The 21,767-nt window shown below is 39.7% G+C and overlaps 1 protein-coding gene across 4 annotated transcripts in view; it reads right to left on the bottom strand.

Moving 5' to 3' along the window:
* LOC116046819 (pleckstrin homology domain-containing family A member 7-like) overlaps window positions 1–15,138 on the bottom strand; it is a 148,028-nt gene extending 132,890 nt beyond the window's left edge. For 3 of the 4 annotated variants that reach the window (XM_031295245.2, XM_031295243.2, XM_036002695.1), the window contains exons 1-3: window positions 14,980–15,062; window positions 14,773–14,849; window positions 14,547–14,604 (exon numbers count right to left, since the gene is read on the bottom strand). In XM_031295245.2, the coding sequence (XP_031151105.1) occupies window positions 14,547–14,604; window positions 14,773–14,849; window positions 14,980–15,062 (218 nt within the window). Of the gene's footprint in view, window positions 1–14,546; window positions 14,605–14,772; window positions 14,850–14,979 lie in introns of all 4 variants that reach the window. The other variant, XM_031295240.2, reaches the window with a different exon arrangement.
* Window positions 15,139–21,767: the final 6,629 nt, after the last annotated feature.

Below are 21,767 nucleotides of genomic sequence, written 5' to 3'. Positions count from 1 at the left end.
AAGAGGATTAGAAGAACACAGCAATAAGAATGAGGAATTATCAGCTACTCAGAGGTGCATAGTTCGGACAAACATTCCTTCATGTGAATGTCAGTGTGTGCAGAGGATCATTTAAAAGTCTGAACAAATGCTTACGGCTCCTAAGAAGTGCAGAGAACGTGTACAGGATTCAGGTCCTCTAATGCTTTTATACTGTATCTGCACGTTTCCACTTCGACAAAGATTAAACTATCTGCAATCTACATTATCCACGAAGAAGCTGAGACACAGACTAACTAACCAGACACGACTTTAAGTACCACACCACTTACAGCACTAAGCTGACAAATAGCAGCTAATCAGTAAAGAAATGAATTGTGCCTGAGAAGAAATGTCATTGACACAACCCTCCATAATGAGACAAAAACAGCTCAATAATTACCCCACCTACTCAGGAGAGATTAGTGGTGTCCAAGTGGATTTAGAAAATGGGACAGGGGACAGAAAAGATTTACCGACAGTTTGGGAAAAATGCTTCGCTTTCCTGCTTTGCACTTTTATTGTGATTCATAGTTGTTGTCCGATCCCTATGCAGCTTGTTACCATACTGGTTGTTTATCACTATAGAACATTTGCACTCACAAACAGCATGTACAGAATAATGTGCCATTCTCACCACTGTATGTCATGTAAACACCCTGTCACATAGAAGTGTGTTAATAATACTACTTGAAGAATACTAACTGTCATTACATGTCAGCAAGAAATTAATAATGAGAAAACTGTAGTCCTAGTTTTCCAAGTATAGCTGAAAGACACAGTCTAGCCGGCATTTCAAGACGATTTGCTACATTACATGTGGTTTAATAAGAGGGATATTATGCATAAGTCTTGCCTTAGATAAAGCTGGTGAAGAGATTTATGAAGTAAACTTATGTAATTTTTTATGTCAGCTCTGAAGTTAACTTTCAGTGAGTGGAGAGAGAATAAAAGAAGCCTTTCAAGTCGAGCATTTTGCTCTATTACTCGAGTTTGTCCAGTTTTATGAACTAATGAAAGAACACACACACACACACAGCTGTTGATGAATCATTAGCCAGCAGTGATGCTGAGTCCCTGTGGGGTTTCAGTATGAATAGAGTGAGTCAGGGATAAGCACTGACTCACTGCTCTATCACTTCACCTGACAGCCCTCCTTGGTACCTGCAGCTGCAGCTCAGATTTAAATTCAAAACTTTACTCATACTTGTAAAACATTAATATGACCAGAAAATCTTATTCTCAATGATCTGAAAAATGATACGATTTCACCCCATTTTTGTAATCTTAGCTACAGCGTCTGTCCCCACACACACACACACACACACACACACACACACACACACACACACACAGTGCCTTTAGCACAGTATTAATGCTGATTTTGTGTACGACAACATTGTTTATACACTCATAGAGCGGCAGGAAAAATCCTGCTTTACGAATAGACAAAATGAGCAAGATCAATGCTGAGTCAAGATCAAAGATCACTGATTATTTAGCACTTTTTCCTGATTTCTAATCAACACGGATTTAAGGACGTTTAACTTTTATTAGGGCTTCATTATCAAATTATCTGTTGACTATTTTTTTCAAATATCATTTAGGCTATACAATGGCTAAACATCGTAAACAATGCCCGTCAAAAGTTCCCATAACACCAGGATGATGGCTTCAAATGGAACATAATTCTTCTTGGTAACGTTTATGGCTAACTCTGGCCTTCATCAGGGCTGAAGTTAGCCAAAAACATTTGGTGAATAAAGCATGGCGTACTAAAGAAGTGTTTGCAACGTGTTTTAGTTTTGATGGATTTGCATTGAAGCTCAGCACTGGTCTACGCCTCAAGTCACGTTTCATAACGGACTGGAAGAACAACAGACAAAGAAAAAAAACAGACAAATAAATGAAAACACTGGAGTGGAGGTTGAGAGGCGAAGGTACAGCAAGAGACAAAAAGGTGAAAAAGAAGTGAAGGAACATGACTGACCAAAATCAGCTAATCATATCAAGAGGGAGAGGGAGTGTGTGTGTGTGTGTGTGTGTGTGTGTGTGTGTGTGTGTGTGTGTGTGTGAGAAAGCTGTCTCAGCAGATGCTATCTCTTGGGAAGCTTCCTAGATTTGATAAAAATGTCCTCATCTTATTTCCAAAGTCACTCACTACAAAAGAACACCCTCATCCTCCAGCAACTTCTACTTTCTCTCACCTTCAGAGACGAACAAACATCAAATATTCACTCCACTCAAAAGTCAACATTTCTGCAGGGGGTGTTTATTCTTGGCTTTATGCATACCAAAGTGTGGAGAACCTATTCCATCAAGCCAAACCACAACCAAGATATAATAGCGTCAATACACAGCTGTGATTTCTAGGGGTGTCACGAATGCGATTTTAAATAAAATGAGCTCTCGATTTCGACTACCGAAATCAAAATCAGGCTCGGCTCCACCCCCGCTTACTTGTGCACGTCTTAAGGAAAAGACAACAACACACATAGCGTAGCTTACCGGCTGGTAGCACGCAGGTAAAGACACAGGGTAACGTTAGCTTACCGGTAGCCTGCAGCAGGACTTTTCCAGACTCCAGAGTCGGAGATGACCCACTTCCTGGAAGTTACCAATGTGGCAAGATTTTTGCCTTCCACGTGAGTGAGTCATGTAAACAACGGTAAAGCGTGTGGGCATGTCGCACTCAATTAAACCTTGTAAACTCTGAGAAACTCAAACTGTTGTTGTAAGTACCCTTCTGCCACCCAGTGGCTCTTATTGTGGCATTGAATCGAATAGTGAACTTAAAATCGAAAGATAAATCGGATAACCCCGGGTGATTTCTCAATTTGCCAAAACATGCGAGTTGTGTTCCATTAAAGCGTAACTCTCGCCAAAATGCAACCTAGGCTATTTTTGTGAATGTACCCGAGTCAAACTTTCGTTTAAAAGCATATTTAGGACAGAAGTGCCACTTTTAAGATTTACCGTATTCTCGTTTTTCGGTCAAATGGCCGTTTGAATGGGAGTGTTAGGGGCACTTTATGCTAGCCTCAAAATAGCTATTTTTAAAACACTAAGAAGGCTCGACACAACATGAAACTTTGCTCGAAGTATCACCAGGGACTCTACACCTTAACTACACCGGTGCACAAGGGATAGACAAAATCTGTGGCTACTTGTTTTGATATCGACTCGTTTTGACTGCCGAGGTGGTAGCGGCCGGAAACAACAAGAGCTACGGTGAGTTGTTCAAAACCTTTTTTAGTAAACTCTGGGTACACAAACAATGTTCTCAAAGCTTTCGTTAAGGTGTAGAGCCCCTGGTGACACTCCCATTCAAAAGGCCATTTGACCGAAAAATGAGAATACGGTAAATCTTAAAAGTGGCGCTTCCGTCCTAAATATGCTTTTAAACGAAAGTTTGACTCGGGTACATTCACAAAAATAGCCTAGGTTGCATTTTGGCGAGAGTTACGCTTTAATGGAACACAACTCGCATGTTTTGGCAAATTGAGAAATCACCCGGGGTTATCCGATTTATCTTTCGATTTTAAGTTCACTATTCGATTCAATGCCATTCATTTTGGCGAGAGTTACGCTTTAAGTGTACCTGACATTCCAGTTATGCAGCAGGTGACAACCTTCAAGCTCTATCAAGACACATTTGATTAGTTACAAAAAACAAAAAAGGAAATTCTGGCTGTGTTTCGGCCAAGGACTTCCAAAAACATACAGTGCAATATAAAGTTTTGAGATGTGTGAAATGAAGCCAGAACATAAAAGGGAAAATTATTTACCTCTAACACCGCTGGAAGTTACTAATTTACCCTCATAATCTAAAGTCTGCTGAATGACAGTCAAAGAGGCAAAAGTATGTTAAGGAAAACACTTAATTTAATCCTGGCTTATGTTACTGAAGTGAGACTTTAGCAGAGAAGCAGGTGTTGGAAGCAAATATCTGGAGGGAACGTCATTAAGTATGGAATACAGCCCATGAAGACAACGTTGGATATAAACGCTGTCCTTGGGCTGACATTTACAGGAAATAATCTTTAACTTTCCTGCTGTTTCGAAAGCAAACACAGAAACTGGCTAGCACCTTCGACCAATGAAAACAACAGAAAAGCTATTGTTGACAGAGCTTTCTCCTCCAGCCTTTATTTGTCTGCCAGGGAACTGTTGGTTCTTTGGTTTAGCCACAGCTCCACGACAAAACAAAGCCTCTTTTTCATCTGAGGACAAAGAGAGTTAGACGGCGAGCACAAACCAACCCCATGTTCTTACGCCTCTAATATTATCCATCGGTTTTATTAGAAGGTTCACAAATATTTTCCATCAAGATGGAAAACAACTGCATTTTCCAGGGAACCTTGTGCATGAAGTTGTCCTTTGTGTGAGAAAACAACCTCAAAGCAGCCATTCATGTGGATTCTCTCTAATGCAGCATGGCCTTCTTTGTACACATCTATATTTAGGTCCATTCAGTCACATAAAAATTTGAGAAATGAAAAAAGCCTAATATGTCACTCTGCTCACATCCGTCAGCATCTTTCCAGGGAAACAGGAATATTTTCTGCTACGACTCCTCAGTGAGTTTCTAAATCTTCCTATTGGTTCCTTGTGAGATTTGTGACACAGTAATTCAAGGTTATCCTACTGTGCGAAAGAGTTAGCAATCAGCAGCTGTATTTCTTCAAAGATTAATGGAAATGTCTGTTTAACCAAGACTATGTTCGTGCTGGGCAGTATAAAAGACTGAACGCTAAAAAAAATGTGAACCCGCACTTTGCTGACAAAGAGCCCACCTGCTCAGCAAACCTTTATAAGGTTTAACAAAGTAACAAAAAAAAATAATTATAGGACAAAAACTACTCCAGTGGTCTTGATGGTATCTACAGTCAGTATAACACAAGGCCTTAAAAGGGTTTAAGTCTTGCAAGGCCATACTCCTGACATTATCGTAAGCTTCTTTGAGATAAGCCTCTTTGTCACGGCTTCGTGATACTATCATTGTGCTTACGCTGCCAGTCATGCAGTGCTCAAATCACTGCACAACCAATTACAGGTTTCTGCCAAAAGCATCACCTCTGCAAAACTGCAAACCCCTGAGTCATTCAGTATGAGCGGATAAGAATACTCTTTAAAAACTTGTTTCTTATTAAATAATCAGAGGCAAGCTGCTCTGGTCATTTGATGCATTCACTTAACCCTTGTGTTGTCCCCTGACTGTTTTGCCTGTTCATGAAGCATAATGTATAAATTATCACCCAATTCTATGTAAGATCTTCTTAGCTAACTTCATTCCAACTTATTACCACTAGTTTTACACTTCTTTTTGGAATTCATGCTCAATAAACCTCATTCATATTAAATTATACCTACATTTTGATTTTATGCATGAAAATGCAGAAATTATGAATTATTTTGAGTAATAGTTAAGATCAGAGGAATGCATGTTGATAGATAACCACAGCCTGTTTTGTGTATGGAACCATCCATGTTATTTTTTGGCAATTTTCTTTGAAAGAAACCCATATTGTTGACATAGAAACTTTGTCAAATTTGACCCGAGGACAACATGAGGGTTAAGAATTTTAATGTACTGCATATCTGTTTTAGATTCCCTGTATATGTATTGTTGTTCTTTTACCAATCTTGCATAATCGTTTTTATCTTCCATCTTTCAAGATCTTTGATTATTGTCTTTATATTTTATGTAATCAAAACATATATTGTACCAGTGATAGTTTTGTAACATGTTTTATGTTCTTGGCCAGTACAGGCCCATAAAATAAAGTTCTTCTAATCAACAATATAACAATTTAACAATATAAAATATGTATGCAATTAGCCAGTATTGCCTTGTCCTCAAACTATCCATAGGGAAGCTTAAACTTTAGGGCAATATCTTCCACTAGTTACAGACCATAATACACAGATTAAACAACTTATCTCCTATGAATATTAAGGTATTTACTGTATGTGGATGTGATCTTATCTTGGCGAACGCGTATAGCAGCAAACTTATTTTCTTAGAAGACTGAGGTCACAAAGATTCTGTTATTTTTCCTATCTCTAATACATGGTGTAATCACATTATGGACCAACTGTATGATACAATTGTTTTTTTGATTGTAAAAGTTCATTCAGGACCTTGGAAACGAAAGTTTGACCCAATTAAAATAGATGAATAAAGATTTACTTACCAGCCGTTTCTTGGCTTTTCAAAAGTTTGCTCAGCTGTCATCACATGTGATAACAGGTGTTTGTATATTGGGTGGAGTCATAACTCCCGTCTCTGTTCAAAGATGGCCTTTGGAATAAAACGTGAATGGCCCGCATGATCTAAGGAAGACCGTGAGATGTGGTTGAAAGATCCAGGAAAAAAGCAAGTAAGCAGATCTTGAGTTAAGATTTCATTTTTACTGTGGCTTAAACTCAACTGCAAATACTAAAAGACTGTTGTCTCTCGCAGGTAGCATTACATCTGGTCTCTCGCTGGTAGCATTACTTCTGATCCCTCAAATCTGGGTTTTATTTGGTGAATATCAAACCCTGTACCCTGTAGCAGAGGATTTAAAGTCTCACAGGTCAATCCAGCAAACTGCCAAACCACTACATGAATGAGATGAAGGGGTTTGAAAGTGATGTAATATGTACCTGTTTTTGACAGACACTAAATGTACTGGAGCTGTTCTTTTGTAATATCTTTGGCTTGTCGAAAAAGCCAAAGATATTCAATTTACAATGATATAAAATAGACAAAAAAGCAGCAAATCCTCACATGTGAGATGCTGGAAACCCAAGAATGTTTGGTATTTTGACAAATGCCTAAAACTACTACTCAGTTATTAAAATACTTGACAGTTTCTTTACTTGTCAATTCTGTTTATATAAAGGTGTTTATTGTGTAAATGTTTATTTTTATTACTATTATTATTATTATTATTATTATTATTATTATTATTATTACTAATTCTATTTCTTATACTATATGTATATTTTTTCTCCTATGTCTACTTAATGTGTATTTGTGTTATTCTGATGTGTGTAAATTCTTTTCTTTTGAGCTGCTGTAGCACAGGAATTGTCTATCCTATCCTCCTATCCAATTGACTGATCATTTCAGCACTACAAGAAAGTGAAATCTGATTTCATGTGAATGAAATTGTTACTACTGTTGCAGAACGTATTTCCAAACAGAGTCAATGCTCTAGCAAGGTAGGGACGGTGTTTCTCACGCCTTTCTAGATTACAGGATAATGACTAAGGTCATGGCAACAGGACTGAACCAGCTGTCTTCTACTACCAACAGACATCACTGACATCTCTCAGTCTCTCATTTGTTGTGTGTGTGTGTGTGTGTGTGTGTGTGTGTGTGTCTGTGTGTGTGTGAGATTCTGTCTCCCTCTCCCTGCTGCCTTCCTTAAATCCTTTGAAGCCAGTCATGCAGACGTTCCTGCGGGAGGTTTATCCCTCCGTGGATCTGATCGGCTCTGCTCCCCACCTCCCTGTACCAGCCCCCCCCCCCCCTGCTGGGAGTGGCTGCAGGATAGGGAGGAGGAAGACCCATCTGGAGGACCCTCAGGGTTAAGAGAGAATCGCACATCATGTCTGTTTACACGTGCGAAGGTATGGTTGTCAGTGAACATAAGACACAAATCGTGAGAGAGTTCGACCCTTCTTCGACAAACAAACGTCTTACGCACACTGAGTAATACTTCTGAAGAGAGGTATGCGAGAGTGGGTTTAGCCCAGCAGTGCAGGAAGTCATCAAACAAACCAAACTCATACTTACGTCCCACTTGTCCATAGGGGGACATAAGGGGGGAGATTATTACAGCAAGCCCAGGCAAAGAACAAATGCGCGTGAACGTTTGGGACCGACAGGAAAGAAGTAACAAGAAAACAGCCAGAGGCAGACAAACAATCTGACTGCTGATGCTGATGCTACGTCTACAATGACATCATCAACAGTTCTGGGAGTCGCAAAATGATACTCACTTGGCATATTAAGAAAGTAGATTGTGATCATTTAGCTGAAAACACAAGCAACATTTGGGTCTAAGTGCCCTTAGGATGTGATGACGATTCGATGATTCACACCTCAGACGCATTTTCCCTTTCTGGGTTTCTAGAAGTAGTGCAGAAACGATTCCTTTCGATAATCGATTAAATCATTCAAGTCATTTATTAAGCAAAAATTTCAAATATTCAACGGGTTCCTGGCAGGGAGACAGATTACTAAACTGCAGTTTCTCTCCTTGACCACTCATAAAAAAACAGCTCATACCTTAGGAACGGTATGACGCAAAATGTTAGTGGCTTTAAAACCTTGACTTTTTCAAACCGCAGTATACCTTGAAAACGGTAACCGGCCCATGCCTAGTCAGGTTAATATTCAAATGTAGTGCAAATTTGAACCAAATTTCCAGAAAATCTGCAGAAGAGAATGTGAATTAATGTGCATTTCCATTCACTAGCGTTTTGCAAATATTGGGTGTCGAGCGCATTGACATAAAACAGTCTGGTGCCTATTTAACCACTGCAGAAGAAGAGGGCGCAGTAGAAAACCATGTGGAAAATATGATGTGAATATGGCATTCATGTTTGTGTTATGTATTCATTTGAGAAACGTCATCTCATCGCTCCACGCAGACTTGATGTTTCTTCTGCCACTATTTTTCCATTTCTCTAGTGAAGTGGAAGCTTGAGTGACAAATGAGTGACATGCTTCATGTACGTCATTATTTATTTTCAAAGTCTGTTTTCATTCGTTTTCAACAACTTTTTCACCTCAGCCAAGCATAAAAACTTTTGTGATATGTCGGGGTGTTGAGTTACCAGTGTTTCCACTCCATTTTTCATGCACAAATTGAAAATGCATAAAACCAGTTGGATATAAACAGCATATCTTCATACAAAACAAGCAATTTAAAAACGTCACCTTAAGCTCTGCAGGGTTTCCCGCCGCATATTATGGTGGAGGACAGGTGCCTCAAATTTACTACACTTTTATGATTAAGATTTCAGGGGTACAAGCAGAGGCACTACTTCACAGAGCAAAGGCCACATAAATTGACCCAATTTCATATGTTTGCTTTGCAGAAAATAAATCAAAGCAGCACGACGCAATGTCGGAGAAAACAACATGTTATCCAACAGAGTCTGCATGGAGTTGAAGTTAATTTGAGGTTGGCCATTGAACAGCTGGTACAGTATACTGTATCAGCTCGGTTTGAATCAATGACTGTGATCAGACTAGGGGTGGGAATCGATTGGCACCTCACAATTCGATTCCAATTCATAAGCCAACGATTCGATTCTAAACCGATTATCGATGCAACAATTTTTTTATGTACATTTCCATGCGTGATTTTTAAAAATACACATAAATCTGAGTTTGCTACTCAGAGTTTGCTAATCACTTCCTAGACAAAGCTTAGATTTTGACATATACAGTATTTGTCACACACAATTTTTGAAATGTTTTAGGCTCAGTCATGTTTAAAAGGTGGATAATTGGCTTCTTAGAACATGAAACATGAGGTGGTCAGATGTAATGTGATAAAGTAGATGAACGGCCTAGATGTGTTTTGCCTAATTATTTTATGTATGTCTTATTAGATCATGTATTTTCATCATCATCATTATTACAAAATGTAATTTTCTTTTCCTTTTGGCCATTTTTGTGTGTTTTTTTTTCTGCACTCTTGCCTAAACTCTAAGTTGTTGTCCATTATCCCATCCTCTTTCAGTCACTCTGTTTTCTGATTTGTACTTGTCTGGAGACAGTAACTTTTAAATTAAAATCAACACATAAAAAAAAAAAAATGGATTATTAACTTATCAGAATCGAGCATCGGATCGTTCTAGAGAGAATCACGATGCATCTAAGAATTGATTATTTTCCCCACCCCTAGATCAGACAGAGAGTTCATCTGAAGAGGTAATCTGCCTCATCTTGTGGCTCAATTCCTCAGGGACACTGCTCTGAGAAGTTGCGATGGGCATGTATAAAATTTGCTGACATTTTATACATGAAACGAGTACTCAATTACTGGGGAAAAGAATAATCAAGAAATTAGTTAACTTTCACATACAATCGATAGATTACTGGATACTGAAAGCAATCAGTAGTTGCAGCCCTAACAAGAACAATAAGCAACAAGAATATGTGCTGCATCAAGTGGTCAGCATTTTAACTACAAAAAGTATTCCTCTTACATAAGAGATGAATACATTTTTCTAAGGGCCCCTTGCTTGGATCTCCTGGGTTTGCTTTGGTACTAAGCCATAGGGGTTCTTTCTGTTAACAGCATCAAAAATGATAAAAGAACTCTGTCAGAATCCGAAGACAATAAAAACCATGCAGAGACAGAAAGGGAGGCGTGTTGTTCTTTTTGCTAGTAATAAAAACTTGAAAAACATTTTTTGGATAGAAGAGGTTCCAGAACAGACAGTGGTGGAGCCCTGGGGGGCAGTCACATAAACATGGTCCATAGATAAATAGTCCCCCTCTGATGTGAATAGGATATTGGATTTCAAGTTGTTATTACTTCACCATAATATTTCTGTTGAAGAAATACCATTCATAAGTCAACTAAAAGTTTGGAGAGGGAAACTGAAAATAAACAAATGTCCCTCTCTGGTAAAGGAAAAGAGTGTTTTGTCCCTGCTCAGTTTTACTTTCGCACCTGAAGTTTTGACCTGTATGTGTTGCAGAATAAACCAACTTAAAGTCAGTTTTCCATTCTTATTCTTCTCTATTAAAGGATTACTACCATTATTTTTAACCTGGACCCTATATTCTTATGTTTTTGTGTCTCAGTGACTGATGGGAACAACAATCTTTGACAATGGTCCAGTATTAATCTAAGTTAACAGGGCAATTGACTGATCACCTAATTCTTGTGGCACTTTACTACTCCTACTGCAACATGTACAGTCTCTGTCCTATAGAACTGAAACCATTTCCATTTCAGTGGCAATGGTCAACTCTAGTATGGCTACCAACCAGGTAATGGGAGCAGGTATTGTTAATATGGTAACCAGTGACATCTCCAGTGGTAGGTAGAGGGATAGTGTTACATGTCATACTGAGGTCAGGAATAAAACAACAATCCTTGATATCAAAGTGGATTAACAGGATGTACTCTACAAGAACATACGGGGCAGTACCAGGTTATATTATGAGCTTATCTACTGCGACTAGTCTACCTTTAAAGTATCAAGGCTGAAATGAATCAATTTGGAGGAAAATTCAGATGTTTTCCAGCCAAACAAGATTTTATCTGACACACCAACAACTGCCTGCTAACAGCTTGACAGCCAATTAAAATACTGTATGCTTGAGTTACAAGTTAAGGGTAAACAAGAATAAAGTGTGGCATAAATACACACCCACACACACATACACACACACAAAAGTCAGAGTCTGAGTAAAAACATTACAGCAAACCATGACAGCACATCAGAACCGATTCTGATTCATTTTAATCAGTGTCTAACACAACAAGATATATTTGCCTGAATTCCGACAGCATTTTTTTTTTTTTTTTTTTATGTATTTATTTATGGAAATTTCAATACAAGAGTATTTGTACAGGAGTTCTCACAGATACGAAGTGAGAGGATTACAGTATTCATATAACAAAGCATGGGATAGCCAAATGGTGAAGATACACAAGACCCCCCCCCCTCCCTTTCCCAAATCAAACAGACAATTAAGGCAAACTTATACAAAAAAAACAAAAACAGAATAGACCAATTAGATCTGGCCGTTAATGCTTATAATGGCATATAATGTTGTAGAAACACATGCCTATGCCCACCCACATTCACACTCTTTCCTTCTGACTGAATTCCGACAGCATTTTACTCAAAATCTAAAACAGCTTCCACCTGAAAAATAAACCAACTCTGTTTGTGCTGAAGCAGTTACCAGCCACTGCAACATAAATGTCCTTTGCCCTCTGTTATCTGCAATGGCACTTCAAATCTCTGTCAGCACAAAAGCTCAGCACAAATCATAAAACACTAAGAGACAACAAGACCTCAAAACACCTGATTACTAACCAGCTGAGTCACCAAATCTAACTGTCAAAATTGTATTTTTCCCATCTTACAGACGCTTTAGAAGAGGAACATATGAATATTCAACAACCGGACCAATCAATTATCCACCAAGGAGTCTTACAAACAAACCTACACACAGAAAAAACATGAATGCCAAGAAGGTATTTCAAGGCATAGAGTCCAACTTTATCCTGAAAAATATTCATATCAGAGGACCTTTCTGTACCTCTGTGAAACATTTCAGTGACCAATATATAATAATTTATGGTAGTAGATATTAAACAAATATTGATCAACCAGTGTCCTCTCAGCAACCAAAGTCCTCTAGTTCCCGGGTTGCTGTTTTTGTAGTTGGTATAAGAAACATTTCAGATTCTAGTTTAAAGAAGAAATCCACCCAAAAACATTTAAATACTGCTGATGCATTGGTCGTATCAGAGTAGGGACAAAGTAAGGCTGCACGATATGAGGAAAATATGCGATGTGCGATAACGTTGTATAACTCAATAACGATTTCACGTGCGATAAATAAATAACAGATAGGCTTCTAAAGTGTACTCAGTTCTGCTTTTCTGCTGCTTTCAGTATTCTGCTAAAATACAACAAATTGATTGTTGAATTTAAAACAAATGAAAGCAAATCATTCTTTTGTTGAACAAATTGAACACTGAATTGAATTTTTTTTTTAAAATGCCAGTTACATTTCAAAGTGCAGTCCAATGATATTTTCTTTCAACTAACACAAAAAATCTCTGCGTGTCTATTGCGATGTGTTTATTGCGCCAGTTGATATAGCGATGACAATAAAAAAAAAAAACTATATATTGTGCAGCCCTAGGACAAAGTCATTGTTTTGCAAGATACAAGTAGGTAGAAAGCTTTGGCTATGAAGCCCAAAGTGAAGACTACGAATTAAAAGTCAATTCCAAGCCCTAAAGCTTGGTTTTTTATTTGTCTGTAGCTCTGTACTGCCAAACACACCTTTACCTCCTGCTCAACACTCTAGTCCACAGTGTATAACATACTGTTGTTTGGTGGTTTATTCTTCTAATTATTGCAGACATTAGGCCAAACCATGAAAAACATAACCCTGCCTGTACACTATTCCCAGTACAGCTACAATGGAGGTGATTTGTCATTTCCTTCTCTGATATAAAACATCAAGGTCAAAGCGAGAGGGCTTCTTTGTATACTGAGAATTTTGCTTATTTAGAAACATCATCACGGAAGAGGCAGAGAGATGAATTGCAGCATGACAGATATTTGAACAGATGCATAAATAAATAAATACAATAATTAAACAATTCGCTCAATTAATTCCTGGAAGAGTAAGGAACAATCTTTTTTTTTTTTAAAGACCATCATGTAACTCCGGCAGATTTTTAATCTGAAAGGCTTCTGAAACATGAAAATATCCAAATCAATAGAAGATTTCAGATCATTTTCAGGTCAGACTTATCTGGTGGTGGAAGGGCTGTTAATACTGTGCACCCTATTAGAGCCCAACCAATACATCATCCAGGCCTATTGGACATTGGAAAATACTAGCTTATTGTACAGTATATATTGGTATTGGCATATGTGTCGGCCGATAAGAAACAACATATTACCTGAAAGAAATAGCAATAGTATTTTGGGGGTCATTTGGAAACAGATCCACCATTTAAATATTTGTCCACCAGAATTTGTTTATGTGTTTATGTAAAAAAAAGATCATCAGCCAATTTAGGGGTGTGCAAAAAAAATCGATTCACATTCGTATCGCGAGTCAAGCTCTACCGATTCAAAATCGATTCATAGAATTCAAAAAAATCGATTTATAATATATATATATATCTAATATTGATATGTTATCAGCCTCATGGGTATATACATAGGCTATATGGCTGAATGCCAAAGATTTGAAGGTGATTCACAAGCTATAAAGTAATGAAAATCAGCCCCACCTTTACCAGCTGCAACATTAAAGTGTTTTTTTTAATGCAAATACTTTTCTTTTACTTAAGGACATTTTGAATGCAGGACTTTTATGTGTAACTGTATTTCTATACCGATGTATTACTACTTTTACTTAAGCAAAACATCTGAGTACCTCTTTCACTATTACGTCTCTCAGTATCACAAATCAAACATGTAAGCTCAAAGAGCAACTAAACATTTTTGAATCAATGCAAGACAATTCTGTGATTGCAAGAAAAGCACAGTTACATGCCAAAAGGCAGAACATGAGACACAGATAGCGGATGTCTGCATCTCATACACGGCAGCATAATGAAAGCAGTGGGTTCGTTAGAGGGTCAGCAGGTAACTTACAGTCCCAGTCACACCCCCATTTAAATCCGCGCTGTCCCTGTGGTCATTAGGCAGGCAGGAGCCATATTAAGCTGCACGGTAACTTTAAGTAAGCGCAGGCGCAATAACGGAGACAGCAACAGTAATAATAAGGTAACGTTACTTACTTTATGAAGAAACTTGCCCCTTCGTCCGTAAAACCTTCCTCCCATCCCCGAGGTAGGTCTGAAATACCAAACGACAGACTTGTTCGTGACACCTGAAAGTTTTCTCCCCGTCGGGCTGGGCCCCAATATAAACACTGAACTTAGCAGCGAAGACAAACACAGTTAAGTAAACACGAGCACACAGGTGAAACAGCCGCGCGGAACTAGCTTGGCTAAAGTTAGCTACCTGAGCGGATCATGTGTCCGGAGTTTACAGGTTCACCGGTGCGGGGATGGAGCCAGGTAGTGGTGCGCACCTCATCGCTGCAGCACAGACACAGAGAGGAGGAAAAAACACCTGTTACACCAACGGGAAGGGAAACACCAGCAGACTCTGCCAACCTTCGTTAAATCGAGAGAGACGGTGCGTTAAAGCGCTCATTATCCCACTCACTTGATGAAGAAGACCCTGCCGTCCCTGCAGACACCGTAGGACCAGTGCTCAGGTAAGGTGTCCCGCCCGAGAGGCGCCGCCATGATCCGGTCTGAGGTCCTATTTCATTTCATTCCCTCTCCATAGAGTCTCCCGGGAGCTCAATGATCACCGCTAGGGCCAGCGCTGCATTCAGGGACTCCTCTCAAGCCCGTAAATCTGACCACCGCAAGATGAACTGAAAACAGGATTCTGAGCTGAAGGAGATTTAATTAAGTTTCTAGGCTAGTTTGTTTTTTTTGCAGATTGCATTGCTCCTCAGTTACATTTCTGCAAATTTGGTAAATAATGACATGAGGAGTTTATATTTACAGTTCCACACATATTGCACATGTTTTTTTAGCATGATTCTAATCTGTTTTAGACTAAATTTGATTGTTTTTAGGCACATGAAAAAACAACTAAATATATGAAAATCTCAAAGAAAGCAGACCTCCAGAATCACAAACCTGGTATCAGACTATAATGGGTTGAGATAGAATTTACAGAAAATTCAATTCAATTCTTGTCACACCTGCCTTTCTTGGCTTTGACACGTATAGTATTGTGATTTGCAGAAGTTGGTATTTTCGAATTAGAGTTTGATGGTTTTCTAAGTACAACTGCATCTTATAATTGAATTGATATTGTTTGAATTCAGTTTAGTTTTTACACACTGGACAAATACAATGCATGTCTCCATCCAAGTGTAGGCTTCAGTGAATACACATAGTTGACACATTGCTTTAGGGATTTTTATTCATCAGGGCAACACAGTAACACATTATATTGAAATTCACCACTTTATCATCACATCTCTCCAACTGGGATATCATTTGAGACTTCCACCTGTCATGTCATTTTTTTTAGGAGTTATTAAAATGAGTCATTCCTAGTTACGACATTTTTGTCAGTACTGAAAGGCATCACAACAGCCAGGCTTGAAAAGAGAGCAGAGGAGCTGCCCCTGCCAGTGTTTTTCAGTAGTTTAAGGAGAGTGAATGAAAACTGTGTGGATTTTGGGCTAGTATTTAGGTGATTTAACTGGGAAGAGGCAGATTATGAGATTAAAGACTTCCTTTAACCAACAAGGAATCTCATTAAGAAAAGCTTTGATTTTAATTACTCTACACACAAGTCAATTATCATCCAAATCAGCCTGCATTTTGTTGGACACTTTATTTAGTTGCAGCATTAGTAGTAAGCCCATGTGTATATATACAGCGCCAAAGAAGATCCAGAATAATGGCTCTCTTTTGGAACAAAGTATTATTTTACAGCACTTACTGTAACTTTTATTAGGCCTTAGTGGGTTTATAATCTAAAACTCTGGTGTCGGTTTACCCACACTGTTGGCTGCAGTACATCATCACTCTTAAGATCTTCTTGGGGACCCTGATGATGCAACATGTTTACTATAGCCCAACTGATACTGGATTTTTGAGGCCGATTATGATAAAATACTGACTACTGGCTACGTTTTTTTCTACCTAAATACCTATTAATACAAACAATAAAAAATAATATTTATGTAAGTAAAATAAGCCTCAACAGTTATAGATGCAGACTATGAACATAAAGATGCAGACTATGTAACACTTTTCTAGTCCATTATTTCCCAATACCTTTCTAAGACGTTTCTAATGTGATACAAATTATTGACAAAATGTATAAAGTTCTTTTAGGATTTAGTTACTTGACTTTATATGCAGTTTTTGATTTATTCATGGTTCATTTATTATTGGAAACCTTTTTCTCCAAATACTGTATGTTTTATGTATACCGGCCTGTCAACAAATTACCTGTTGACCTGCTGTACACTAGAGCTGCCAATCTTCCTCTATAATGCCATTCAAATTTAATTGTTATTTCTTTAAATAATCGAAATATATTTGAATATTTAATGCTGAAATGCAGCCCATTATTAATATGTACTACACTACTCAGGCTTATGCATTGTCAATGCCACTATGCGCATGTGGTTGTTGTTACACATTCTGTCCACTAGAGGGACTTCTAACCTTAATTAGCCTGGCCTTGAATAATGTGACGAATTAATGAAAAATGAATGACAGTCAATGGAATGCTAACAGCGGGTGAGTGCTAGGTAGCATCAAAATGGCGCCATAGGAGGTACGCTTTGTGGAAGCTGGCTTACCCCCTTGCTCTGACAGCTGTAGGGCAGCTAACATAGTCTTCAGCTGTCTCCATGAAGCTCCCAGCTAAGCTCCTATAACTAGCGACGCAGTTAGGAAACAAGAATGAGCTAACTAATTTCAACATAAGCACTTTGGCTCAGTGGATGTCGATTTTAAAGTTATGTTAAAACTATTTCCCGTCCTGTGGCCAGGATAGCTCAGTCGGTAGAGCAGGCACACATATACAGAGGTTCGTATTACTAACGTTACTCTGTACGTAACTTTAGCTTAGACCCCAATGCTTAGACCTCACAATGCCTTGTTTCTCACTCCCGCTGACCTAATGTTCATATGACGTGACATGAGTGACCAAGGCCAAGGCGAGAAGAGGGAGATTAGCTAACGTTAGCCATCATATTTATAAAAAATTCACATTTGAATAGTGATTTCAGCATTCGAATAGTATTGATTTTTTTTTACTATTTGAATTACATTTGATTTTTGGTTTTCGTTCCAACAGCCCTACTTAATGCTGAAATGAACTATAAACAATAAACATTCATTAGATAATTAATTGGAAGTTTACCAATTCACAAAAACTCACATTCACGTTAGTCCTTCTGAAGCATAATTATGGGAGTCATAACAACTGATAACGCCAATGTTATCAGGCTGATAACATTTGAACATTTAAAGTGGGTGAAATTAAGAGGAAATTACAGACCTGTGAAAGAAATCTCTCAACATATAAACCGATACTAATATGTCTGTCATAAGTTAATGTTAAACAAAACGCTCAGCCTGCTGGTATGTCAGCCATGCTCTAATGTTTGCATGCAGCAAACATTTTATTGTTGGTTCCCCTCAGCGGCTCTGAAGGTAAATAAGAGCCTCCGTCAGGTGTCAGACACAGTTTGTTCTGAGTCACTCCTCAGGAAGTCTGAGCTCATTGGAATTTAGTTTGCCTTCACATCCAGGAGACGTGTGCTGGCGTGCTGATGACAACATCCTGACACGTTTTCCATGCAGACATGTTATTTTGAAATCCACACTTGGAACAAAAACAGTTGACCTGAGTTGTTGTTAAGTTCACAGTCGGCAGGAAATTTCCTCGCCAAAAACAGTAATTTCCAAAAGAGTGGAACACAGTGTGAAGAACACAAAGACTGTGTTGCTATTCATCACACTGTTCTTCATTTACCACTCCACTTGGAGCATGGAGGTTTAATAGAAAGATAAAAGCATTCATTTTCTAAAAGCATTCATTTTCTAACACTAACACATGTTTAATGATTTCCTTGTTATGTAATCATTTCTCAATTTCAACTAGAATGCTGTTTCCGGCCGGCAGGACTGCCAGATTTCCCGACAACCTTGTCATCAAGCTCAATTTGACCATTTATCCAAAACACCTTCTTTTCTTTTCCTACTATTTTCATTTTCATTTTCAAAATACATGACATACAGTATACAGGCCATGGCGAACAAAGCATAGTTGAAACAATATGTCAATTCCCCTCAGGTCCCTTGCCCACCCGCAAACCAACCCAGATCAGGTCCAAACCAGACGGGAACAGACAACACAGACCCATGCACGCAGTCGAGTGGAGCAGTCTAGAAGGAACTCAGTCCTCCAAGTCAGGAGATAAGCTGAGGGAGTCAACCAAAACACCTTCTTTACCACAGCTGAGCATCATTTTTCACATCTGGTGACTTTTGTGTGCATGTGCTTCATTTCCTCTCCACCTTGTTTTGGTTTGAGTTGGCAGCATGAAGTTTGGAGGCACCTCAACATCAACAAAAGAAACTCCTGGCAAGGCAGAAGGAGCTGAAGGGCGGGTAGAGTTCGACACACACAGCCTCGCCACAGAAAGACCAGGGGATTTTGCTACCATTTGGAATGTATTGGTGTGTAAAGATAAAGTGCTCACATAGTAGAAAGAACAATGACTTTTCCAGCCAAGTTATGAAATCACTGGCCACAGATCAGCAATAACAGTAAGAGTAGTGTGTTTGTGTGTGTGTGTGTGTGTGTGTGTGTGTGTGTGTGTGTGTGTGTGTGTGTGTGTGTGTGCGTGCGTACCTGCTGTCCTAATGCTGAACTTACACACATGCTGCAGATCTGAACAACAAAACTTAAACACACACAAAAATGCATAATGCCATTGTTATACAAAAGGCACACCCTGTGATCTAAAGTTTAAGAGTAATCACTGTTGGGTGCGGTCAGAAATGCACTCTGTTGCACCTATAACTACACCCAAGAGTGATGTCACAGGAGTACACCTGTACATCACTGCAGCAAAGTTGAGAAGTTAAAGGTATAATATGCAGTGCTTTCCAGTGTGCGGGACATTTCTGGGCGGTAACAAAGTCTTTGGGCCTCCCGTGGGTGTGTAACCCCCAGCAAATACAGTAACGATGTGCAGGGTGTGCAGCCCAACCGCCGGCTTTGCCCCTCAACGTCTCAAATCGACGCAGAAGTCTAACTGACACAGAGACATAGAAACAGACAGGATAAAGCTCTGCATTCACTCATAATTCCCGCGGAGGTGTGGTTGTGTTTATTTGTGCTTTAGGACATAATCACTGCGAAACAATATGAGGAGAGCCTTGTATTTCTCTGATTACTGCTTATATATCCCTGTCTTCATTCACTCTCTAGCTCACTCGGCAGTCAGTCTCACTGATCGTGGCGCTTACTTCCCCTGTGACTCAATCATGTTTCATTTGTCATTTCATGCATCGTATTGTACTGTTTTCCAACATGTTGACGTTTTTATTTTACTGTCAACATGTCAGCTGTGTTTATCCTTGTCTTCTTGTTTGTCCTTGTCTTCAGCCAGTAAATTTATTGTTACTTTACTTTCAAAGCATGCCAGGAACAGCAGTTTGATTCCTTCCCTGTTTCACCGATGCTGCGGAAAGAAGAAACAACCACCAGGACATCTGGTATCTTCAGTTGAGAGAAAGCCAACACACAAGAGAAAGCAAACACGCATAAACAGAGACAAGGAACAGGATTCAGGATTCAGGAGGGAGGATTTGGTCCCCCACCCACTACAAACACTGTGGGGCCTCTTTCTACACAGAACTAACTTAGGGACAGTGATAAAGGTAAATGTTAGATACCTGAAACATCAGAATCAGAATCAGAAAGGGCTTTATTGCCAAGTACGTTGCACATACGAGGAATTTGTCATGGTGTTGTTGGAGCATGTCACACATACAAATATAAGAAGGATAAAAAGAATATACACAATATAAGTATAAACATATACACACAGTATGTATTAATAACGATAAAATAAATTTAAATAAATAGTAAAATAAGTTAAACAGTAGTAAAAAGGAACGCTACAGCAGAGTAGGTACAGTGGCATGAGGAGCCAGAGGTGGGGTGTGGAGAGAGTCAGGATGGATTCCGGGCCTTGTTTAGAAGGCTAGTGGCGGAGGGGAAAAAACTGTTTATGTGGCGTGAGGTTTTGGTCCTGATGGACCTCAGCCTCCTGCCAGAGGGGAGTGACTCAAAGAGCTTGTGTCCGGGGTGGGAGGGGTCAGCCACAATCTTTCCAGCACGCTTCAGAGTCCTGGTGGCGTATAGGTACTGGAGCGGCGGCAGATTGCAGCCAATCACCTTCTCAGCTGACCGAATGACACGCTGCAGTCTGCCCTTGTCCTTGGCAGTGGCAGCAGCGTACCAGATGGTGATGGAGGATGTGAGGATGGACTCAATGATGGCTGTGTAGAAGTGCACCATCATTGTCTTTGGCAGGTTGAATTTCTTCAGCTGCCGCAGGAAGTACATCCTCTGTTGTGCTTTCTTCACGAGGGAGCTGATGTTCAGCTCCCACTTGAGATCTTGGAAGATGGTAGTTCCCAGGAAGCGGAAAGACTCCACAGTGTCAATTGTGGAGCCACAGAGGGTGATGGGGGCAGGTGGGGCTGGGTTCTTTCTGAAGTCCACAACCATCTCCACTGTCTTTAGAGCATTGAGCTCTAGGTTGTTTTGCTTGCACCAGGTCACCAGGTGGTCAGCCTCCCACCTGTAGGCGGACTCGTCTCCATCAGAGATGAGTCCGATGAGGGAGGTGTCGTCCGCAAACTTCAGAAGCTTGACGGCCTGGTGACCGGAGGTGCAGCTGTTGGTGTACAGGGAGAAGAGCAGAGGAGAAAGAACGCAGCCCTGGGGCGATCCGGTGCTGATGGTCTGTGAGTCGGAGACGTGTTTCCCCAGCTTCACATGCTGCTTCCTGTCAGACAGGAAGTCAGTGATCCACCTGCAGGTGGAGTCAGGCACACCAAGCTGGGAGAGTTTCTCCTGAAGCAGAGCCGGGATGATGGTATTGAAGGCAGAGCTGAAGTCCACAAACAGGATCCTGGTGTAGGTTCCTGCAGAGGATGTAGTGGAGGGCCATATTGACTGCATCATCTACAGACCTATTGGCTCTGTAGGCAAACTGCAGGGGGTCCAGGAGGGGGTCGGTGATGGCTTTGAGGTGTGAAAGCACAAGGCGCTCAAAGGACTTCATAACCACAGAGGTCAGGGACAACATTTTCAACATTTTCCATGTCCTGCTCTACAGACAGGTTTTTGGCCTGAGCATAGCCACAAGAAAAAGGTGATAGAGC

Source organism: Sander lucioperca, chromosome 7 (assembly GCF_008315115.2).
Source record: "Sander lucioperca isolate FBNREF2018 chromosome 7, SLUC_FBN_1.2, whole genome shotgun sequence".
Lineage (NCBI taxonomy): Eukaryota > Metazoa > Chordata > Actinopteri > Perciformes > Percidae > Sander > Sander lucioperca.
This window is presented reverse-complemented; position numbering and strand designations above follow the sequence as displayed.